Here is a 24384-nt window from a genome sequence, read left to right on the forward strand (position 1 = left end):
ATATTTGCAAAACTGAGACTTTAGATGACAAGCTCAATGTGACAAAGGCCTCTGTGTTTGTATAATCCCTAACACAACGGATGTGCTGACACCTCCGGGACTTCTAAAGCAAATAATTAACAACCAATTCACTGTCCTCATGAAGTGGGGAGACGGACATTTCATTATGGTCTTTTCAGCAGATTTTTCTTACCAACTCTCACACAAACACAGGAAACAAATATTTGTTATATCAGGAATTCAGTACAGCTGTGGCATAAATAGTATAAATATTAATTGTGGAAGAGTTTCTGCAACAAAAATTTCAAAGAAAAATTGGTAGATACGAAACTTCCCCTTTCAAGATCAGGCTCCTTTAGAAAGCAATACTGATGCAGAATTCTAGATGGGAACTTTAGAAGTCAGCAATTGCTTTGATTGCTTCAGGTTCCCTCCTGCGGCTATGGCCCTCTTGCAGACCCAGCTGATGAGGAACAACAACAACAACATGAAATATAACTGCTCCTGAGAGTCAAGCTAATACAACTCCCATGCTTAATTTAATTGCAGAAGAGAGAAGCAGAAAATAATGTATCGGTTCCCCTTCAGATCATTCAGTATTAATCCTATATGTAATTTAATAAATGCATTAATATTTTCAGTTCTCCTTAATATCAAAATACATAATACAGATTAAAAATGTTTACATATGACTGTTAGATGTATATACTGTTTGCAACTAGTAAAAGGGTTATTCTTGAGGTTGGTGTACTTCATGCATAATAAGCCAATTTTAAAAAAATGAAATTAGGCATGTCGCTAGACTTATCTTTTTAAGTATTTATGTATTGCTAAGTTTAGTGCTAATGAGAAGCTCACCAGAACCATACTGGTCAGTTGGGTACTTTAAGAAAGTCAAGGAGTATGACATTTAATATTTTGTATAACAAAGCAAGTGAAGGCAATTTTTTTCACATATAATTTACTACACATTTTTCATTGCAGGCTGCCATTCTTCCAAACGTATTCCCTACAAAACTGATGAAAGGTTATTTTTCTAATGTATGACTTATTCTGATCTCACTTGCAGCTGTATATAATCAGAAATAACTTCTGAGGTCAACAGATCTTATCAGTCAAATCAGTTCAACTGTTCCTTTAAAGTATATTAAGGCTTGTTCTTCCCACACTGATGTTTACCATTAAGAAAGTGAGCTGTTGACCAGCCATATACGAGACAAACACCTCAGATCAAACTGTTTATAATCTATTATTAGCAGGCAACCAGATGTGCTCACTCCACATGCAAAGATTTGCAAGACAGTACAGCTGCAGAGAATTAACAGACACTATTTCATCATATTAGAATAAACAGAAGTTTTATCATTGACAGCAACTGGCAGAATAACTCAGCCCTGTAATGGCCAGGAGGGCTGTCTTACACAACAAACTAGTAAACAGGCCCTTTGTGGGGAGTATCTCTTCTTTCAGGACATAGTGGAAACGAAAATTTTCCCATGAGCTGATCTTGAGAAAGACACATTTTTGGCCCGATTCCATAGTGAAATTATTAAAAATGCTTTCATAGTTGTACTTTGGCTGGAGAAACTATTAAAATAAAAGGTAAGCCTTTTTTACCTTCATTTTGCTGGCTCAATTAAAAGTCAACTCAAATGTAGGGCAACTTTGGGCATTCAGAATCCTTTGCAGTTGTGACAAGTTTATTGCTGTTATCACATGCCCAATAGCCATTAGTAAGGTCAGGTGAATTGTTAAGGTTAACAGTTCATTTTTTTAGCTTGCCATTAACGAGACACTCTCCAGTAATTCTTCCCCCTGTCAGCTACTATTTTGACCCTCAACATTCTACTGCTTTTATATGCAAAGTATATCCAGGTGCTTTTCTTCAAAGCTTAGGGGGAATATAAAAAACCCTACCTATCCTCTGGAAAAGTTAGTTTTACCAGGGTAAAAAAAAATCATCATTAAACCTAAAACTGGACTAAGAAATAGTTTTAGGTGCATTTTTGAATATTTTAACGTAGACTTCCACTATTCCAGTAGAGAGCAGTGTAGGATATTTTAATAATAAAACAACATCTGTTTTCTTTTGTCATCACATTTCAATCTTTTAATAAAAAAAATCTTTCACAGTGCCACATTTCTTTTTTACTCTGAAATCCCTGCACATTAACAGTTCTCTTTCATGCAGTTTCAAATGCAATTACAAGAAAAGAGTGCTTACCAAACTCATATAATAAAGAAAGGAAAAAAGTAATGCAAAACTGCTGGATACCTGCTGCCAACATTTGACAAATCAGGTCCTTCTATAGCAGAAGTTGAAGGGATGTTGATTTACTGATGAAAGGAAGACAAATGTATCCAACGTGCTGATAACATCAGAATGAAAATACATAATATAAAACTAGAATGAAAGAGAAGCGGGGCCAGTTTGGAAGCTATGCAGAAAACAGATGAACAAATGTCTAAGCTGTTAATAACTTCCTAAGACACGAACAGTTTTTGTTCAGCCTTGTATGCCTGAGTCTTCTCTGCCAATTGAGCAGCCGAAGTACAATATAGACTATAAAATACACACTACTTTATTTTGGGTTCCTTCTCTCTCCTTGACCTACACTCTAGCTTCCCACCTATAACAGCTTCCTTGGTTCTCTACCAATACATGTTTTTGCCAGAGTACATAAATGTTTGGATTTTTCCCTTTCAGGGAGCACTTCTCTAACGACACCTTAAAAAAACCTGCCTCTCCCAGGCATGATTGCTGCTCAAATGAGAGCACAAAGCAAACTCGTCACATGAAAGTATGAGAGAGAAAAGTGCCACAGACATCAGCACATTGCCTGAATATCCCCTGCTTGTCTGACATGTAATGTTCTGCACAAATGGTGACTCTGACCCGGGAAAAACATTCTATGTATTTTTCTGAGGGAGTGTTCAAGTACTACTTGCAAAAAATGAAGGAATGTGTGATTAAAAATATAAAGGAAAAAAAGGTCTTCTAATGCAAATCTGATGCAGCAATGTAAAAAACATGTTGCGCTTAATTTTAAGCAACCGCTCAACAAGCCACACTGGTTTAATTTGTACTTTCTTCTATTCTCTATAGGTGTAGTAACTAAGAACTCTTTACTATCAAATGTGTAAACCATCACGTCAGTCTTTAAATTTGATGCTCTGACTAAATGATGAAGGACATAATTTGGTAACTAAATCTTAGCATGTCTTTGAACAGCTGATGGACATAGACAGTGTAGACATTTAGGTGGAGCAGTACACCTCATGAGGCTCTGGATGTGGTTCTTGCCAGGAACCCAAATGTCTGGGAGCAGGAATATCTAGAAACATTCTGGTAAAGATGCCTGAGAAACTGAAGACATACGGCAGTCCTAATCCAGCCTACAGCTGTCTTCTAACCCATGTTTAAATTTGATGAGAAAAGAAATTATATAGCTGCTCACTGGGAAGAAACCTGAGGTGTGGCCCAAGTAAGCTAAATTTAGCTTGGTGTAATAATAAAGCCAAAAGAATGAGATTAATTAAACCAGGTTATTCTTCCTCATGTCCCACTGCATTTTAAGCCACAGCCAGATGGGAAAAACTAAAAGGCAAAGAAAAAGGAGAATACCATAGCGGTATACATTTATATTAACATAACCAGTTTGTTTGTAAGCAGAACTTCAGGAGAATTTAGGACACACTTTGTAAATAATCAGAACTTGGACCTTCTCCATAGAGATCAGTGTGGTCGTATGCTAAGGGGACTATCAACAAGGATATATATTCAAAATTAAACCAGATTGCAACACAGCTACCAAAGCTGTTCTTTGCATAAAAGCATCTGATCCTAAAGGTAAAATAATGATAAGAAATACAGCTAGTACCTCGAACAAGGAAGATAAGAGCAGGCTCAAATACAGAAAGCAAGCAGAAAAGGTAAAAAGCTTATCTTGTCAAGACTGTCACTATAGAAAATACCAGTTGTACAAGAAAAAACATCCAGTATTTCTCCAGTCCATCAATCTACACAGCACTTCAGAAGCACATCTCAAACCGTATCATGCCCTGAAGAGCTGTCAGGCTGAATCTGACGATTATAATGATGCTGAGGTGGTGATAGGGGGGCATACACTGCTCTCCTGTTGCACACACCATTATCAGCCACCTTACTGCTCCCCAGATTTTAGCCACAGGCTGAGAATAAGCATATCTACATGCAAACTTACTTCTACCTCAAACAACTGGATGAGATAAAACTAGTTCTTTGGCTCTGCTCTGCAGACTTGTTAGCTGGAGCTAACAGTTTACGGCTGGTCTAAGTGGTCAAAGGTACTGTTAGAAACTTTAGAACCCAGAGACTGCCTTTGCTTTAACTCCCACTTAATCTCTGCAGATGCTAACTAGCAACACTGGCAAGTTTAGAGGGAACTCCACTGCACTGCTGTGTGGGAAAAAAAAAATGTTTTCACTGTTCCTACTTGTATAATCCCACTAGGCTACCTAAACCGACGTTACAGTTATATTCTTTAGCGCTCCCACAAAGCTAAAGGACAGACCCCCTCCTTCACCCCTTCAAAAAAACCCAATCTAGTACAATGCTACAATTAAAGGAACAGCAAGATCAAGATCCCAATCTCACAACAACTTTCTTAAGAGTTACCACTATAACACCCTGTACAAGACATGTAAAACTATTGTCCTAATTTCTGTCTCTGTTTTGCCCTGCTGTGATCAACCCACTAGTTTTCGTAATGCCACTGTTCCTTTAACTGTGGAATGTACTGACCAGCTCTATATTAGCATTCTGCAGGCTATCCAGCTTTTTTCACAAAATATAGCAAGTTAAAGCTTGAACTTAGTGTTCTCAAGCTCCGTCTGTCCTGCTGACTTGTTTTTTTTTCCTGTTGCAAATATTCGGCCTATCAAACAAAACCTCCCCAAGAACAATGAAAACTTTACTGAAACAACAAAAAACCCTTATGAAGAAACAAGCTTGTTTCAAATACTTGACAAGTATTTGATGATAAAACGAATCTTCATTAACAAAACTGGCAAAAATGTTCTGCTTTACCAGTAAGATGAAGCTTTCTAAAATTTGGAGCATTTTGATTAACTCAGAACTTCTTTAATGGAATGAGACAGCTGAATCAGGGGTGCACCTCTGAGCCATGTGAGTAAACAGGCCATGAGGTCTTTCAGAAAGCAGCTGTTCCTTCAGAGAGGTATTTCCCAGATGACTTCATTGTTAGGCATGAATCTGAGCACACACTTCAGATTCCTTCTTTCATAACAACATGTACAAGAATAGCCAGGAGTTTCCACGTGCAGTTTCAAGGTGGATTGTGCAATTCTGAACGTTCAGCTTGCAATAACTTCTTCAGACTGAAGCTGGACATAGAATTATTACAGCCTTCCTCTGCTCAATGTAAATGAAGTTGTGGAAGAAACTGTGATGGATTTTTATATATAGTGTATATATATTAAGACAAATGGAAAAAAGTATTGAAGTTACTCTTTTGTACTGGAAAATATTAGTATCTTATAAAAGCAGAGATAGAATTCCACAGGCATTTTCAATTTTGTGAATAAAGTTTATTTTGCTCTAAACTAACTACTACCTCCTTTGTCCTTGACTAACACGATAACGCTGAACTCGTAGTATCACACTCTTTTGCCATGGCAACGTGCAATGACATTATAAACACAGAAACAGGAATTCCCTGTGGGACAAAACACAGAAGTAGTCAGTTAGGAACAAAATTCTCATTCAAACACAAACAGCCTTAGTAATAGGAACAAATAACTATTGTCCAATTACTCTCAGTTTATTAAAGCCCTTTTCCAGTTTAATGTGAAATATAAAATTGACTATTTTAATGACATTGCATCTCTTCTGAACCAGGACTTGCAATACTATGAGCCTTACTGTGAGCCTTATAGACTAGGATAAATGGCTCGAGTTTTAATTCTTGATTCATAGAAGCACTTGGCTGTCAAACAGAGGACAAGCAGTGCACCAGAAAACAGTTATTCTGGAGAGAGAATCACGAACGTGTGGAGTTAGTGCTTTAAGCTTTAGCAGCCTGGAAATTTCATACCACTTCTGGTGCTCTTTTCAGGCAGTACAAATTTTGAACATAATCTGAACATTTTCTTTTAAACTATCATTACCGCAGAAGATCATCTGGTCTTTCAATTCTAGTATAACAACTACTTTTGTGTTTAGCAAATAATTTATACATATATCCTATGGGAGAGATAATAGGCACCACAGAACAGATGTATGCACTGAGGTGTATTAAAGGATAGGAACATGAAGTGTGATCTACCTTTGTTGTTTGTTTGTGGTTTGTTTTTTTTTGTTGTTGTTGTTTCCTAAACTGTAGTTCCTATACTAAGAACCACTACATTTGTAAAAAAAGAATGAGCCTAACATTTTCTTCATAAAGCAACTTCAGTGTGGAAATATGCTGAGTCAATGTGTAAAGTATAACCCATAAACACACGGATAATCTACAAGAATGTACTAAAATAAGAGCCATATTCACATAAATTAATAGCAGTATTTTGATATAAGTGGGCAAGGAAATATCTGTGTTTTCTAACTAAAAGTGTCTTTTTTCTTTGCTCCTAAAAACTACTTCTGAAGCTCCATCTACTACTTTAAATGTATTGTTAATTTTACATAAATGGCACCTGTATATGTCTGAGTTACTGTATTCACAAAATACCCTCAGAAATTTTCAGAGAATATTTGGCTGGGATAGTCAAGTGAAAAATCAGATCAGCTGTCTATCTGTGGAAGTTAAACAGAGAGAAGGTCCATGCAGCAGAGAAGGAAAACACAGGAGACAAAGCAAAGTAGTAACTGCGACCCCCAAATTGCATCATGTTTGAATTTCTGACAAAGTATCTTTGAATAAAGTGGGTATCATGTGGGAAAAGAAAAAGGATAGGGAAATCAGCACCAGTTCTTGGTGCTTTGATTATTTGAACTGAAATGGGGCAATAGCATGAAGAAAGCACACCTAGGGACGAGCTGAAAGAGCAAATGAAGAACAGAGGCTGAAGTGTACCAGAACATATGGAAGCTTAAGACTAAATGGGTGGCACTTAAACACAGCAATTAGCATTTTCATCTACCACAGGCTTGTGACCACAGTGTAAGATAACCTGTTAAAGAATCTTCAGGAATCACATCTAGGATTTTTATGGAATAACATAAACATATTGGAAATCTTTCTTTCAAAGACTGGGAACAGACCCCTAACACACCTCTGCCGCATTACCTGTGAATGTCCTGTCTGCGTAAAAGTCAAATCCTACTCCAAATCCCTCACCTTCAATTCCATCACAGATTCTGGAAGCAAGTACTTCATAGGCAATGAGCCTTAACAAGAAAAGCAGTTCTTACGTTGGTTTAGCTGTACTGGATCTTTCACTTTTCCTGCATGTAACTGAAAGTGTCTTCTCTGTGATGATTAGTGTTTTATGAAACTCTTTATATTCTCTCCTGTTAATCTGTTTTTTTAGAAGAAATTGTCTTTTCTTCACATAATCTCACATGAAAGCCAGCTATAAAACATGTGATCAACATAATTCAACACTTGGCCTTCAGGCACTTCATGAATATCAGTTAGTTTTTTTCCAAAAGCTAGTTGGATGAGGGCCATTTCTTTTAAAATAATACTTGGAACAGAAGGAACTGCCTCTTTAAGCCACCATTCTGTAGATATTTAAAACAAATTGGCAGAGAACTACCTAAACATAGAAAATATTTTTCCCTCTAAACAATACAAATTAGGGGACTGGATTTTTTTTTTATTAAAGATTATTTTAGCAAACTGCAAAAAGGTTTAGTAGTGACTACTTGACCCTGACAACATCAGATATGAAATGCAACCACTATTATTGTGACCTTAAGATCCATCAGCAGATGAGATGTACATCTCAGATGAACTGTTCTACGAGAACATGAGTTGGAAAGTAATTTAGAAATTATTTTACAATGGCAATTAATCCAACACTAATGTTGGCTGTCATTTCTTATTTCATAAAAAAAAATGCTTTTCACTAAAAGACCTATATTCTGGTGCTAAAGTAGTAAAATTAACCTTTATATAAGGATTTAGTCTTCTATAAATAGCAACATAAACCTTTATACTAACAGAGCAGGTACTGAGAACACATTTAGTTTTGAGCTTAAGGGATTCGAAGTAAAATTCAAAATTTGGGATCTGATTTGAGAACAGAGATTTGGGGCAGCTTGGTAGAAAACCTCCAGTATTACCTCAGTTCCCTATCTTTAAAAGGAGGACAATAATTCACCCGTTTGTTGTCTGCATTATCATTTAATTATTCCAACTGAGAAGAAAGCTCATGAGAGTCAAGTCCAAGGTCTTCCGTTGCTTACTTATTCTGAATTTGTTCTGATCTATGACTATTTGCATCAGGGTAGCACCTAAAGCCTCTATGTCATTATTCTAGAGGGTATAAAAACATCAAAAAGATAGCCCTTAACTTCAAAGAATTTATGATCTAATGAACCGTGGTAAATTACACTAACCTTTTGGAAATGCACAGCACAATTTCAATTAGTACCTCTGAGTGTTTCTGATAAAAATCAATATAAAACATTTAACCCCATTCTCCCTTGTACACATCATTCTAACAGTACACGCTAATACAAGTAAAAAGCTACAACTAGTATAAAATGAACAGAGTCCTCTCTGATTTTGAAAATAAAACATGTGAAGAGGTCTAAGTTTCCCACCTCCTTTTCTGGTTACCCAGAAGCAAGAGGGGGAAGATGCCAACCCCCTGAAACACATCGTTAAAGGAGTAAGGAGGATTCACTTGACCACACACCAAAGCAAGACCACTTGTACAATCATTTAGACATCTGTTAAGGGTGGGGGGAAAAAAAAGAGAAAATCCAACCCCCTCCCCCCCAAAAGAACCCAACCACAAAAAAACCCTAAAACCAAAACAAAATTCAAACTAAAACCCTGTACCTAGTTTTAAAGCTTTTAAAATTTATTTGAACATTAAGTATGCACAGGCAATTTTGGTGAATGCTTTTTCATTTTGAGACTGGGTTTGCTTTTAATAGTTGCAGTTCCTCAAAGCCTCATAAACTGCAAGTTGGGATACGGCCCCTAAATTCTGATTTAGGAAGACCTACACATTCCTGACTTCAATGGATTTTTATCAATAATCCTACATTCATGAGTAGACAAGACTTCCCTCCCACGTAATCTTATTAACAGAATGCTCTAATTACTGTGATTTGCTGAGTTACTTATCTTCATCTCCCTTGTATCTCCCATTTCAGAAACACGTAAGTGCTACAGCAATAGTAAGTGACAGGGCTTTGGGACATTTTTAGTCCTTGCTTCAAGTTATCTGTTCCTTCAGTTGCAACCTTTGGCTCCACACATATCATTAAGATTTGACGTATGCCCTTGTTTTCACATTTTCCATCTTTTCAGTAATACTACAGCACCAAATTGAAAAACAACCTGTAAAACTACAGGAATTCACTAGATTTGTTTCCCTTAAGGATCCAGAATGAAGAAAATATTACTTATGAAAAAGTATACAGTAGAAAAAAAACCTCATGAAGTTTAGACCAATGTAACCCATCACTCTCTCCCTTTTAGTGGCCAATAATAGTTTCTACTGAAAATGCAAAACATTTTAACAAAGCTCTACAAATTACTTCATGTAAATATTTTTCCTTTGCTATATCCCAAACCAGAAATTATTAGTTCCTCTACTAAGTTACACTTAAAATTTTCAGGATCAAAGTTCAGATTGCTTTTCAAAATAGGCCAAGGTTGACTTTACACTGTCTGAATTACAATAATCTGAAGGAAGAATTTCTGAGAGAAATATTCATTACAGTTCAGGATCCACAACGGACTAGTGTACGCTATTATTTTATTAAAGTTAATAAAGCGAGAGACCGAGGCTGGCAACTTGTCCAATGGTTTCTTGAGGATGAATGCTCATGGAGACCAGTATATGTGAAACTTTTCTTCTCTGAATGGTGAACAGCTTGACTGTTGGACAGATCTCTGTAGTCTTGTTTTGTTGGTGAGATTGTATGTCCTTGTAGAAGTTTCTGTTCAAAAAGTTGTCATTCTCTTATTTTCTGTGATTCCGTTCTATTTATTTTTTCTAGGGTTTTTGGGACAGAGAGTTTCCAAATGATTTTTGGTGAATAGTGGATGTAAGAAGGCGGCAGTAGCTCCATAAAGATAGCAAAGGCTGAGCAAACAGGTATACCCAGCTTTGTCAAAAGTAAAAACGGGAGATCAGGAGTTAATTAATCTGCAGGCCTGATTCTAATTTAAAGCAAGAACATTGTAGAAACTGCTGTGGGCCACCTAGCCCACGAGTACAATAATCCAGATGTTTGAACTCTACAGACTATTAGTTCCAGTGTCAGACACGCCACTCACTTGATGGTCCAGAGGCTAAGAAACCTACTTTAAGAAACTTCACATTCTGACAGCTGACATGGAAATATAACTGTTCAGGAAGAATCCCCAGAGGGCATGCTAATGAGGCTAAATTGGTAGTTCAAGCAGCCTTAAGGAGAGGCAAGGGAATAAATATCAGCAACAGAGAAGGAACAGAAAGGGATGTGGAGAGTTGAGTAAACCTTTGCTGACCCAAAGGTCTTCAGAAATTCCATCCTTTTTCTTTGCACGCTTTTTTTTGTTCTGTTAATTCTGTTTGGACAAACCTCTGAGTTTTGTTCTTTTGAATGGATGTTCATAGCACTCACTGCCTGTTAGTCAACTGGTGCCTGCTCTTGCCCATTGCTGAGGAACTATCTTTCACAGTAAAGCGAAGATTTATACTCAAAGACTAATTTAACTTTTAGTTAACACAGTAGCTTTAGAAATATGCTTTAAATGATGCGTTCAATACTAAATGCCATATTATGAAGAACTGCTTTTGAAAGAAAGTTGCTATTACTACTGTAGAAAAACTTCTACTTGCCTTTTCTGTATATCATACATATACACAAATATATTCTTGTACTTTCAGAACATGTTGGATTAATGCTTCAACATGTGGCTGTCCTACATTCCAACAAACAGGTCTTCTACACCAAGAGTGTACTGGAAAGAATCATAATTTATACAACAGGTATAATGTAAAGAACGTACCTGGCACAGAAGGGTCTCGGGAATCATGTAGTTAACCAGTGTAGTCTGTTAATCATGTCATCAACATGAGTCTTCCTAACTGCAAACCATGCCAGATAAATCAATACTACGTAATCCTCTGCTGCAGATTTTCAGACTTAACCAAAACAATGCACATACCTAGGAGATCAAACCTTACAGTAAAAGGCTACAAAAAGCCTTGTGCCTCATAATCCAGAAGTCATACGAATTCCAGAACTTTCAAATTCCAGCCTTTCTGCATCTCCAATTCCAAGATGAAATAGAGCAATAATATCCCATTCTTAAAGTAAAACAAAACATAAGGCCTCAAGTTACATCTAGGCCTGATTCTTCCCCATAGCTAAAGAAACTGAGAAATCTAGCAACAACAACCTGTGCTCCAGAAGCTTTAGAATCCCCTTCCTAACACTAACCGCAGCCCTCTACAACCAAGAGACCAGCAGTGTACTAAGCAGCAACCAACATACAGCATTTTCCTGTATGGTCACATGGACAAAGCACTCTTCAGGCCCTGCAGAATAAATTAGGCCCTTTTCTTGTTTTATTGTTTTAAGACAATAGTTTCCCTTAAACTGCATTCACACTTTGCAGCTTAAACGAAACGTAACTTGAATGTGAAAGACAGCTAGAGCAACTGCTATGGTAGTAGAAGCCTCTTACTAAGAGAGCAACATCAACATTCCTCTTAAAGCCATGGGCCATGCAGCAATCTGCCAGACTGCCTAATTCCCAAAAGCATTCCTGCACGCCTTAACAGTTGACTGAGCAATCACCTGGACTTCACAATGCCTGGCACTACTCAGATACAAAAGGGAGTGTACAGAAGGTGGACATGGGGGCAGGCTACTTAGGAGGAATACAGAAACATTTTCCAGGCATGCAGGGATGAACTTAAGACAGACAAATCTTAGCTGGAGTTTAAACTGGTGAGGGATGTGACGGGCAATGAGATGGTTAGGAAAATGGAGCACAGCGTATGGCTAAGGGAGCTGCATTTGTTCAGCGTGAAGATGATGAGGCTGGTGGGTATATACGCACACATGTAAGTCCGACTTCTAAGTTGCAGTAAAAGAAACTACAACTAAAAATGAGGAAAAAGATCACAATGACAGGGATTAAGTACTGGAACAGGCTGCCCAGAGGCTGCAAATCGCTGTCCTTGCAGGTATTTAAAGCTCGATTATATGAGGCACTGCTGTGTCTCACCTAATTTTGAAGTAAGCCCTATTTTCAGATGGGACTCAACTGGATCATCTCCAGAGGTCCCTTCCAACCTAAATTATTCTTGATTCCTACATTTTTATTTCCAAAGCAAATCCTAATACAAATGCAACGTAGCCAAAGGACAACTCTAGTATTCAAAGAATCATAAGGCATTCCATCTTTCTAAAATTGAGGGTGTTTCAAAGTCCGACAATGAGCTAAATCTCTCGTAGTTTTGTGTTTTCAATCCAGATTAGAGTTGTTAGAAATCATATCTACAGTGCCAAATAACTGATTCTAGAACTTTCTACCCAAAAATGTGTCTAAAGCTGTTAGCTGTTTAAAAATCATATTTCCCTCAGGAGGGAACTGAAACTTAGCCTGCTTGAAGCCAGAGATGAGGAAAAGACTGTAATTAAGCAGCCGGGGTGCTAAAGAGAATGGATATGAAGGCAATCTATACGAGAGAAGCAAACTGCCTGGGTACAAAGGAAACTTAAAACTTGCTTAGAATAAGGAACAATCCAGGGCTGTGGTATGTTAGAGATCAGCTTCAATGCAGACCATGGGCTCTGTCCCAACCCTGCCTCACTACACTGTGTTAATATATTACTCAAGACATTGCTGAAAGGGACTTAAAATACTTCTCAGATCCTATATGGTATACATTACCGTTAATTCATGTGATCTATTTTTTCTTCTTGCTATGAAATTATAGCTTCCATCTCTTATTTGCATTGCAAATCTGTTTCATACTTGTAACTGAAGTATGCCATAGAGTACTTAGGCATTTCAAGCAAAATGAAGCTTATAGAGAGACCAAGGGATCGTAAGAACCTGAGAAGCTGAGAGCTCTAGAGAACAGATCAGTGGCTACTCTTCTGTCTTTCAGTTGCAGTTTATAATGTATTGAAAACCACAACCAATATTTTTTATCTCATTCCCTCAATTAACTCTTTCTTTTTTACTAGAATCTACCAAAAGTATTTGACTAACACACGTGTTCTATTGATTGCTTTTCCTGAGAGAAGGAAAGAAACAAAACGTATATATTATACTAAACTATCTTTCATTATTTCAGAAGTTTTGAAACTCTTTTTGGTTTTTATTAGCCCTGAGTGGTCAAATGACGATGCCATGCCAGGTATGGATATAGAGTGGGTGCAACAAATAGGCTGTTTTCTGTAGCAGCAACCATGCTATTGCAGAATCTCCCCATGCACCCGGGGAGGACTGTGCAGTAGCACACTGCAGTTGTGCTGGGTGAACAAAACCGAAGCTACACCGTCTGTAGTTTATGTTTGCCTAAAGTAAGCTGTAATATTTGTAAACTAAAAGTTAAGCATTAGGTGAAGCACCTTTATGAATCCTGTCTCTAATTTCAGTATATATATACATTTGTCTTCATACTAATCAATTACACTGCAGAATTAGCAGTATGTATACCTGTAGCATCCAGATATAAACTAATTTGCACTCCTACTCCTCCACTCTGCAAGCGTTTATCACCTTGCCAAATTTTAATTACTTGAATCTAAGTATTGTCTCATGTATGTTCTGCAAACATATACTTTTTTTGCATTTATGTATGATATTGCGAGCTTCAGTCAAACCTAAAGCTATCTGTGCAAGCTACACACAAACAGGCTTTAAGAAAAACATTGGAATTGTTCTTAAACTTCATTCCTTTCTTAGAATCATAGAATAATTGAACCATTAAGGTTGGAAAAGGCCTCTAAGATTATCAAGTCCAACCGTCAACGCAACACCATCATGCCTCCTAAACTATGACCCTAAGTGTCATGTCTACACGTCTTTTAAATACCCCCAGGGATGGTGACCCCACCACCCCTCTGGGCAGCCTGTTCCAATGCCTGACCACTCTTTCAGTACAGAATTTTTTCCTAATATCCAAGCTAAACCTCCCCTGATGCAGCTTGAGGCCATTTCCTCTCATCCTACCACAAGTTACTTGGGAGAAGATACCAACACCCACCAAGATGATGATCTTAAAGCAGATCATCTTCTGGAGAATAAGAGTGATCTGGAGAGCCTCAAGTTGTGCAGCTGGGTATTTTACACATAACTATCAGAGGGCCATAGACACCTGGAAAGAAACCATACACGTGTTCAAACTGCACTGTTGCTATTCTGCAAATTTTTCTAAACTTCCCAGCCAGTGCTCAGTTGTAATAGTTACCAGTACTCCAGTTATAAGCAAGTCACATTTTTCAAAGCTTTCAGTAAGCAATAGTTAATGGACGTGAAAGACAAAACTCCAGGTGCAGACACACACAGATACCATACGCCACCACATGCCTACAAATTCGTGCAGAATGATCTTGACCTGCTGATGTGTAGAGAGGCATTGCGGGCTACTGAAACATATGCAACACGTGGTCCTACAGTCTTTGAATTTGTGTGCATTCATATGCAGATAAGATACACAATTATCTGCAAATAGTATTCAGCTTCCATTACTGTACAGTAATACACTATTGACAGAGAGTGAGGGGTGAGTTTGTGCTCAAAAGACTGGACGAAGACTTAGGAGGTGCAAACTTAATTCTTGCCCGTTTACAAACTGGTTATCCAACCTCAGGCAAGACAGACTGACACCTTTTCAAAAGCACTCAGTAACCCACAGAGATTTCTGAGGAATTAGCAAATGTTCAGAATTTAAGGAAGCTGAAATATTCACCAGTTTTCAGAGACAAATGACAACTGAAACTACCTGATGCTGAACAGTTAAAAATGCAGCTCCCCTCCTTCAGCTATTTAAATGAAATGACATTTGTTGCTGTTGAAAGTTCAGATACAATCCTTCTGCGTCAGGCATTTATTTTCTAGGATATTTGTGGATGTAATGCTATCTTCTCCCATCATTCTCCCATTTTAAGTATGTAATCCTGTAAGCAGGATGGAATAGGTAGGTCCACTTCCCTGAAGCACAGAAGTCTGTTGACAGTACTCCTTACAGACTAAGTATTTTATGTTTATTTACATGATTATTCATCTTTGGTAGAAAGAGGCCCAAATTTAATGACTGTAATGTATCAGAAATAACTGAGAAGTTCAGATTTGCATTTTCTGTAAAAGTATAGTTTTCTGCTTTCATATTTCATTTGGATATTTCACAATACTCATTTTTCTTGTTCTTAAAAATCTAAATTAATTATTATTACACCCAAGACATTTTGATACTCTAAATGTAATTGGAATTAAGTTATTAATTCAAATTATAATAAATTAAATGTAGGAAAATAAATTATTTCTTGTAATGCCCACTTTTATTTCATTAGCTTCTAATTTTCAACATTTTTCATGCTCTGTTTCAAATATCTTGCTATATCTAACTTCACCACATAAATTTAAGTATACTTTTTTAATAGCATCTCTGTTTACTTGGAAAATCTATATACAATTTTCCCACTGCTATTCTTTCATTAATTATTTTTACTGACACAAAACCATGATCGTTCTGTAGTATGCTGACTGGAGAGAAAAGGAGAAATTGCTAATATAGGTATAACAACGAAAATTTGTAGAAGTGGTGCAGTTTATGCCATGAAAACATGGCTTTGATAATACCATACACTAATGATAGTGACATGCAGAAATTAAAAAGACATAATTGCACTTAGAGCCCTGCTCTGGTAGTTACATCAATTGGAAGCTGAATAATATTTTTGACCTAAAATCCTTGTCCAAAATGCCTGCTCCAGAAAGATATTATCTGCCATTCCTCAATGATAAAAAAGTTGAAGGAATAAGAAATTGCACAAAGCTGAAAACCTAATCAAACTCTGTTTATTAAACTACAGTGAAGATTAATAGTGCTAGGTACTGTCAAGCAAGGTCTCTTTGCAAGGTATTTAGTATTAATGCCTTTTTTTTTCCTCCTTCCTTTCCTACAGTTGCAATACAGGTCTAAGATATATATTGAATGATTATAATTGAGAGGAAAGATCATCCATGAAACTGCACAAAAATTAACAATTAATTGCCATAAAAACCCCACAATAATACAAAAGTAAGACGCGTTTAACAGTCTGTTTTGGAAAAGCTTTGCTCATTTATCTTCAAAGTTCCAAATCTAAACTTCATCAACAATCATAAATAGGAACATGACAATATCTACAGTTTTAAAACAAGTTTGACGTAAACATTAGGTCAGTAGCTCTCTCAGCACTTGGAAGCCATCACACCTCTTGGTAAAATAAACTCCCAAGGGTTTAACATGCCATCATGTTATTATGTAGAATAGCAGCTCTTCAGCCCAGTGTAAGGTCAAAGCTACTGACTCCACAATATACATATGTGTAGCCAACATAAACACCAGGCATGCAAAGCAGAACCTCTGATCTGCAAAACTGAAAGATGTGCATGAGGAAATTTGATATTAGCCAAAAAATAGCCAAGTAACTATAATGGGGAATAGATATATATAATTTACTACAAAGAGACAGAGTAAATATTGCTGTTTTGGGCAATGGCAACTTTTTATTAGCAGAAAGACATCGCTTAAGGTAGCATGAGTTACGCGATGACAACCACCAGTCCATTTTTCAGGTTGCAGTCAGATTCCATTAAAGTCACACCTTGATCAATTTGTTGTGGAGAAAGGAAACTGGCCTAAAATCAAGAATATTTACTTAAGAGCAAAAGAGAATTTTTTTTTTCTTTAAAGTATGGAAAATAACACAAACATCTGTTCTTAGTTATGGAACATTACAGAAAAAAGATGACACAAAAGAGAAATTTTGGTTTGCTGTATCATGTTATATCCTGGTAACATGAAAATTGCCATGCTACTACATCTAAATGAGTCCTGTATCTCCATACTTGATAATATACTATAAAGATTCTAAATTATATTTTTGGCAAAAAAATTACGTGACCAGTATGCTTTAATTTGGAGTGATATAGTCAAGAAAAATATAGGGATCACAAAGTGAAGGCAAAATTATGACGTCAGTAGGCCCAGATTTCACCTCCAGAGCAGACTGAAATGTGTGCAGTCTTATTATCAGTGCCTTCAGCAAGACCAAGACCGGGGACGTCAGTAAGATTAAAAAAAAACCAAAAAACAAACACAACCAAAAAAACCCACCCAAAACACAAACAGTAACAACAAGTCCCAAACGAACAAACAAAATCCAACCCCAAACCCTAGACACTCATCAACTTACACCATACACCAAACTATGCTGAAACCCAGCAAATTTCAAAATAGGACTGGGTATGCTGGAAAGGAGAGAGAGAATAAAGCGGCTTTTATATTTAAGGGCATCCTTATGAGACTCGTGGGTCCTGGATTTTACTTCCAGAAGAAACAACTCTGCTTGTGTTTCTTTTTTTGCAAAGAGGTTTATTGCCATAAGTCATCCTGAGTTTGTATGCCCTTAGAGATACATTACTAATTCTCTATTAAAAAGTCCTCTCCAATTTGTACAAAAAAGGCCAGAGTCGTCTATATTGCAGGGTTTTTTAATTTCCAGTTAACTTTGCTAGGATTTTTTTTTAATAACGTTAACAGTCAACTTGAACTTCATTTTATCAACAGCTTGCTTTAATTCTTAAAGATGTCTTAGGAGTCAAGTAAACAAACAAAATCCCATATTTTCCAGTTGTTCTTAGTAAGCTCTCCTTTTTCTGATCGTTTCAGAAGATTAGTGTCAGAGAAACAATTTGTGTGTCTTACAAAGAAGAGAAAACAATGTTTTTCCTCCACGGTAATTTGCATTCAAAAAAACTATGTAGCAATGCCCATGGGAAAAGAACACCTTTGGTATTGCTTTCCATCAAATTGATTTGATTTTCTGAACATGTCGTTCTTCACTCACATAATTACCTTTTGAAATAAATCCAATGAAGTGTTGTCTTTTCCTCCCAACAAATATAAAAGTTATATGAATAGAATGTTATAGATTTGGAAGTGGAACAATATGAACATTTGGGGGTGGGAAATCAATGAGTCTTTTTCCATACTTGCTTTATGAATGCTTTCTGAGTGTTTAATCATTGTTTCACAATGTAGTTACAAGATACAAAATCAATGGGATATTTTACTTAAAAACCAAAATGTTACAAAGCGCAGATAAGGTACTAACAGATACATGCTTTCCTCTGAAAAAGAAAAATATTATAAAACTTAACAAAAATGGTACTTGAGAACTGAGGTGGAAAGATCATCTAGATTTAATAATGTTAAGTCTGCATGTGCCAGCTAACCTCATAAAAGCTGTGCAAATTTACGCCAGGTCTCAATAAACAGACACAGAACTGGAGGTAACACTTGGGCATATATTAACCTAAATAAAGGGAAAACTTCCTTGGACCAAGAGTCTTTCTAACAAGGTTGAGAAGAGACTTCCTTTGGATAGGAATTCCCCATCTCTTTTTTCCACTCCAGAAGTTGTTGATGATGTTGTTTCTATGGTTCTCACCATCCTATCACTGCTTTGTTTATTCTAAACATTTTTTTCTGCATAGCTGTACTGACACCTATTCCTGAGATATGCTCTTGCAAAAGTCAACAAGACACAAAAGATGAGGGAGGTTTCTTTTTCCTCTTGAAGTAAAGACCACAAACAAACTGTCATTGTTCAGTGCATTAATAGAATTCATAGCTTCAGCTCACTCATAAAACAGATGGCACAGTCACCCCAGCAAGCACTCCTCCCTCTCAAAAACTGTAATATAAGCACCAAGGTGTCTGGCAGGGCTCTACAGTTAAATGTTAATACATCATTTGGTCAAAAATTCAGTTTGAGAGCACACAGAATAAAAACATGTTCACCTGGCAACTAGCAGAATGAGACTCAAATTTCCACTACAAACACTTGCTAACTGTGTGGCAATATTAAGCAAAAGAAAACTGCAAACACAGCAGCAGGGATACCAGCACAGGACACTGAGTCCCAGCCTGTGAAATAATTTTTATTTTTATATTAAAAAATACCAATCATATGAGAAATTTATCCAGAACAGACCATGATGGAATCCTATTGAAGTATCCTCCCAGTTTAGGTAAGCAATAACAAATTACTCAGTTTACTCTGAGTTACTCCAATTACTATGTAATCCTCTCCTCCTTTTAGCCCACCATTTTCTAAGTTATTTTGGGAAGTCACATTTCCTGTGAACTTCCTGTGAATTTCCTGTCATTAGACTAATTGAAATACTACTGTAGAACTATGTTGTAACTAGGAAAGGAAAGCATGAGTAGGAGTCCTTATTTTTACTGTGCAAAAATGCCATTATTATTCTACCATCTTTCCAGAGTATTTGACAATTCAATATATCCAGCAGACAGGATTGTTACTCACTGCCTTTGCTGTTGTCCAAAATAAGTTTGCGCTATTAATTTTTATCATACTATAAGCATGCAGCCTGATGTTAGATTTCTTTGCACTCAAAATTTCCATCCATTAAAAGAAAACAGAGCATCAAGCAAAAGCAGAACACTGGTTTGCTTTCTAGAAAGCCATCAAATAATTCAGAACAAGAATCAACTGGCTGTTATTTCAGAAATAGAAATTTTTCATCTGCAAAACAGACATTTACTAAGCTTTTCTTCGCTATTTCGTTTGGCTAATTCACACGTCTGCAGTTTTCAAATGAGAAGCAAGATAGAACATGCTGTGTTCTAAAGGTAAGAGGACAAAATAACTTCGTATTTTCTTACCTTTGCATTATAGGGAATATAATGCTTTGATAAGGCTTCAGGAGTGTGCATCCATGTTTTGTCTACAGAAAAGCAAAATAAAAGAAGCGCTGAATAGGTTATTCAATTGTTAAGTTAACTATTATAGTATCTATCTAGAAAACATCAACAACCCTCCTTTTACTCAGATTTTACTACTTCTGTCTGAAGTAGTTCTCGGGGCTGGAGGGAAATGCAGTGTATCTCACAACTTCCCAAACATTTACATCAAAGAATCAGGTTACTTCTCTTGGGTATATTTCCCATTTTAACCAACTTCATTTACCATAAGAATCCCAACTCCTCCCACAAAATTTATTTATTGGTCTAAGGTTGGTTGATATTTCCGCCTCAGGTCAGTGTTTTATGCATCCTGCTGTGGTTGTGTAAAGCACTAACTGCATTGCCGCACTTCTAATGACTTCTTTTTTCATGAATTGTGATTTTTTTGATGAATTATCAAGATATTAAAGGAACAAAGGAAATAATTTCAGAAAAATTATCAGAGCGATAACTGACAGAAAAAAGCCTTGATCCTTCTACAAGAAAAGAGAAGCAAGTCAGATTGTGGTAACTAATTCAGAAGTTTAGATCTTCTTTAATCTTTCCTTACATATCCTAAGTGAATTAGCAAAATCCTTTAACGATTTTCACATCACAAGACACTGCTATTCTCTTACTTTTCCCGCTGCATGTTTCATATGATGACATGATGAGTTCATTATTTGTGAAATACATTTCCCTCTTCTTTCTAACGGCCATTTAGAATGTTCTACATAATTTAAGGTGGAATTCCAAACATTAGAACAAAATTCTTTTTATTAGAAGTCTAGTAATATTTTTTTTATTTTCTCATTTGAAACCATTTGAGGGGAAAAAAAACGTACGCATTTCCAAAATACTAAGTTATATTACCAGCGCATTAGAGATTCTGTAACACTGAGTAGTATTTTATACTCCACTTATTGAATATGTAGTAGTATTTTCTAACATGAGACTACTCCTGTTTTAAGTAGCACGAATTAAAGTCACAAACCTAAAACTTTATTGAAGTAAGAGAAAAATAGCTTAAAGCAAAACTCTACCCTTGGATATTCACAGACAATTCCCCTTGCCCTTACCAGGAATTGCAGTTATAGCAGCTACTAATGTTTTTGTTAGTTACATGTAAGAACAGTAAAACCCTGCTCACTTCAAACTGGTCAAGAGCAAAAGGCTTTGACATTTATTGACACTAAACTAATAACTACATATTTTTGAATACACAGAAGCAAGAAAACTGTTAAACACGATATTCACTAGTCACCACATAAAAGGATCAAAACTGCAAAGCTAGAGAAAATTGTTTTGTTTTCTTTAAGCAAATTTCATTCTAGATTACAGTAATGTTCAGTTCCATTACTGAAGAGTGATATTATCACTTCTTAATTAAGGAAGCATGATTTGTCCATTCAGCAGCACTCATCATGCACTGAAGTGGCTCCTCCTTTCAGCTGGGGCTTGTGATTGGAATCCCGCAACCAAAAACCACATTCATTTCCCAGAATATTTTAAGACCTGAAGCCTGATTGTCATTTTGAGTAAAATATCAAAAGCTGAAGTTACGCACAAGTGAAAAATAACAATCAGTGTGAATCAGGAATATTAGAATAAAGCCTGACAACTCAAAAGATTACCATAAGCATTCCATTTCAAGTCAGTGCACTGCTGAAGGCCAGACGAGCAGACTGGTCATGGGACTTAAAGTCCCAGCCACAGAGGAAGCTGGAACGTAAGGCAGGACTGCTCTGACCCATCATGCTTACTGCAGCAGAGTGAGGACCTGTGCAGTGCAAATTTCAGCTCCAAAATATGCATTCACATTGCTAAAGTCAGTGTTTTATTTACCTATTTCTTATACATCAACTATTTATTAGCTTCAGCAGGATACTGGCATGTTTATAAATACATAAAGGAAAATCCAATAAGAACACTCCAAAATGAAACACTGAATCTCTTAAAAAACAACTAAAAAAACCAAGCCAGTCTTCCATGCATTTCAGTGCCTAGTACTAGCACAAATAGGGCGATAGCTTCTAAAGCAATTTTACAGGCAGACAACTGACTACACAGGTACCAGTAAAACTAACTATTCCTTGCAAATGTTTCCTCCTCCCTTCTTCCCATCCCCAAAGCGGGGCAAGTTCAAATCCAAAAAAAGTAACTTAATTTGGGAGCAAAGTTTGAAATATTGGTCTTAATTAAGCAGCTAGTGATCTTTCCAATATTATAATTAGGTACAAAGCTTACCGTAAAACTTTCCTGTGAAGTTATCCACTTGCCTACCAACCTCAAAGTGTAATGTTATAGGGTTTCCAGCAAAGAAAAACACTGCTAGGAACGTGTTTCCATAACTGCTGGTACCCCTAGTTAGGGAAAGACAAGGAAATATGGATGGGTACTCTCAGCTCAAAAGCAAATCAGTAACTTAGCGGGGTACCAAAAAGATGCCTGGATTCTGAGTGTCTTGTGCCACTGAGTGAAACAGTGAGTCAGCAAGCAGCATTCCCAACATCCAGATGTAGATCCACGGACACTGTGACATAGGTGTTACAGTTTTCCATTGACATTGGAAGCCCATTTCCTAGAGGCAGGTGGTAATTACAGAGCTGTGGCACTTTCAAAAGAACTCTTAATGCTGAAGAAAATCAATACGAGGCAAAACTCACATTGATAGCAAAGAAATGTAAAAAATCATGCAAGCTATTATGGAGAAGTTTGTTACCAGCATCTCCTGAATTGTAAGCTCTGATTCTGGACTTATGTGGGACTCTGCTGCTGTTTGAAATACTGCTTAGAGTTACTTTGATTTCACAGCAGTTAAAATACCAAATTTCAGACATTTTGCATCCAATAAATCAGAAAAATATGGAAAAAAAGAGAAAGCCTATGAAACAGGTATTCATTTAAATACCTGATGTAGATGTGGCTTTTGGTTGGCACGATCCCTCACTTTTAAAATTAATTTTAAACAGGTTTTCACAGCTTAGTATTTAATTATTCATTCTGAAGCAACAAAAAATGAAACCCTACAATGCAAATCACAGTTCTTATTGTTATTTTATTAGTTATATAGCAGCAAGAGTTCTAGACACTTTTTTATAAATAAAACAGTAAGTCCTAAAGAAAGGGCCAAAAGCCTAGATAAAACTAAAACTGACAACTGCATGCATCTAACATAACAGTAGTAGAAAGTGAAGAGAGACTTGTGCTATCACACCAGGTGAAAACTAGTTATTTTAGATCTTGTCTGAAGCTCTTAATCTAAGTTGCTTTAGCATTTACATTAAAGTTTAAGTAAGTGCCCACTTATTTTTTGAGATTTATGAGTTTGAGCCATCCAAAGTCCATTAAAACCTAAGCAGAGTTTAGCTTGAATGAGGTATGAGAGATTCTAAGAGGTAAAAGCCTAAGTATGCAGTGGTTTTGCCAAACATACTGGCACTGCATGGGAGAAAACATGGGAAAAAGGATCACTGTTCAGAATTCAAGGGCACAGGGTAAGCCACAGCCCTGCTTAAAGAGATTCAGTAATCCTGCAGCCTCTACACAACACATCTTCACGTGCATGGCATGCTAACTGCGTGGGCAGGCTTTTAGAGGACCCCTGTAGCAGCAGTGCAGAATCCCATGTAGTTTTTAAGAGAATTTGCATTGGGTGAGAGCTTCGCAGGTTTTGCTCCCTGCAGCATACACTAGCCTGCTAAGGGCAATGGGAAAACCACAAAAAAAAAAAAACATTTGGAAGACCCAGGGTCTGACAGACAGAATTGCAAGGGTGGAGGCAGGGGGCTGGGCATTTTCACAGCCAGACGATTAACTGTGCTCAGAATTTAGACTTCATTCCTTTCTAGTGCCCCTTGAATCATGCCAGCCCTTTTCCATTATAAAGGAAAGATTCCTTTGCAACCTGCACTTCACATCAAATGCTTGGTCATCACTCAATCTGGGAGCACGAGTGTGACCCATTTCAGAGGCCTCAGCAGTGTTGGGAGAGCCGGCAAAGAGGAACTTACTGACAAATCACATGCTGAAGTCAGACTCGGGGACTTCATACAGCATCCAGAACTGCAACTGTGCTGCACTTAGCAGAGGATGGCACTAGGTTAGGTAACAGCACAGCTGACCATTTATCTACTAAAAAGAAAAGCAACAACAGTGCCAAGAAACTGTTCTCCCTTTGAGATTTATTTCTCCACACATTACTGCCCACAGATATTACAGAATGGATTT

General features: G+C 36.9%; 1 protein-coding gene across 6 annotated transcripts in view; it reads right to left on the bottom strand.

The window, feature by feature from the left end:
- Window positions 1–24384, bottom strand: part of GULP1 (GULP PTB domain containing engulfment adaptor 1) — a 153202-nt gene that overhangs the window by 47323 nt on the left and 81495 nt on the right. For all 6 annotated transcript variants that reach the window (XM_064452037.1, XM_064452033.1, XM_064452034.1 and 3 more), the window contains one exon: window positions 20095–20156. In XM_064452037.1, the coding sequence (XP_064308107.1) occupies window positions 20095–20145 (51 nt within the window). In that variant the 5' untranslated portion in view covers window positions 20146–20156. The remainder of the gene's footprint in view (window positions 1–20094; window positions 20157–24384) is intronic.

This window comes from Phalacrocorax carbo, chromosome 5 (genome assembly GCF_963921805.1).
Source record: "Phalacrocorax carbo chromosome 5, bPhaCar2.1, whole genome shotgun sequence".
In the NCBI taxonomy this organism is placed as follows: domain Eukaryota; kingdom Metazoa; phylum Chordata; class Aves; order Suliformes; family Phalacrocoracidae; genus Phalacrocorax; species Phalacrocorax carbo.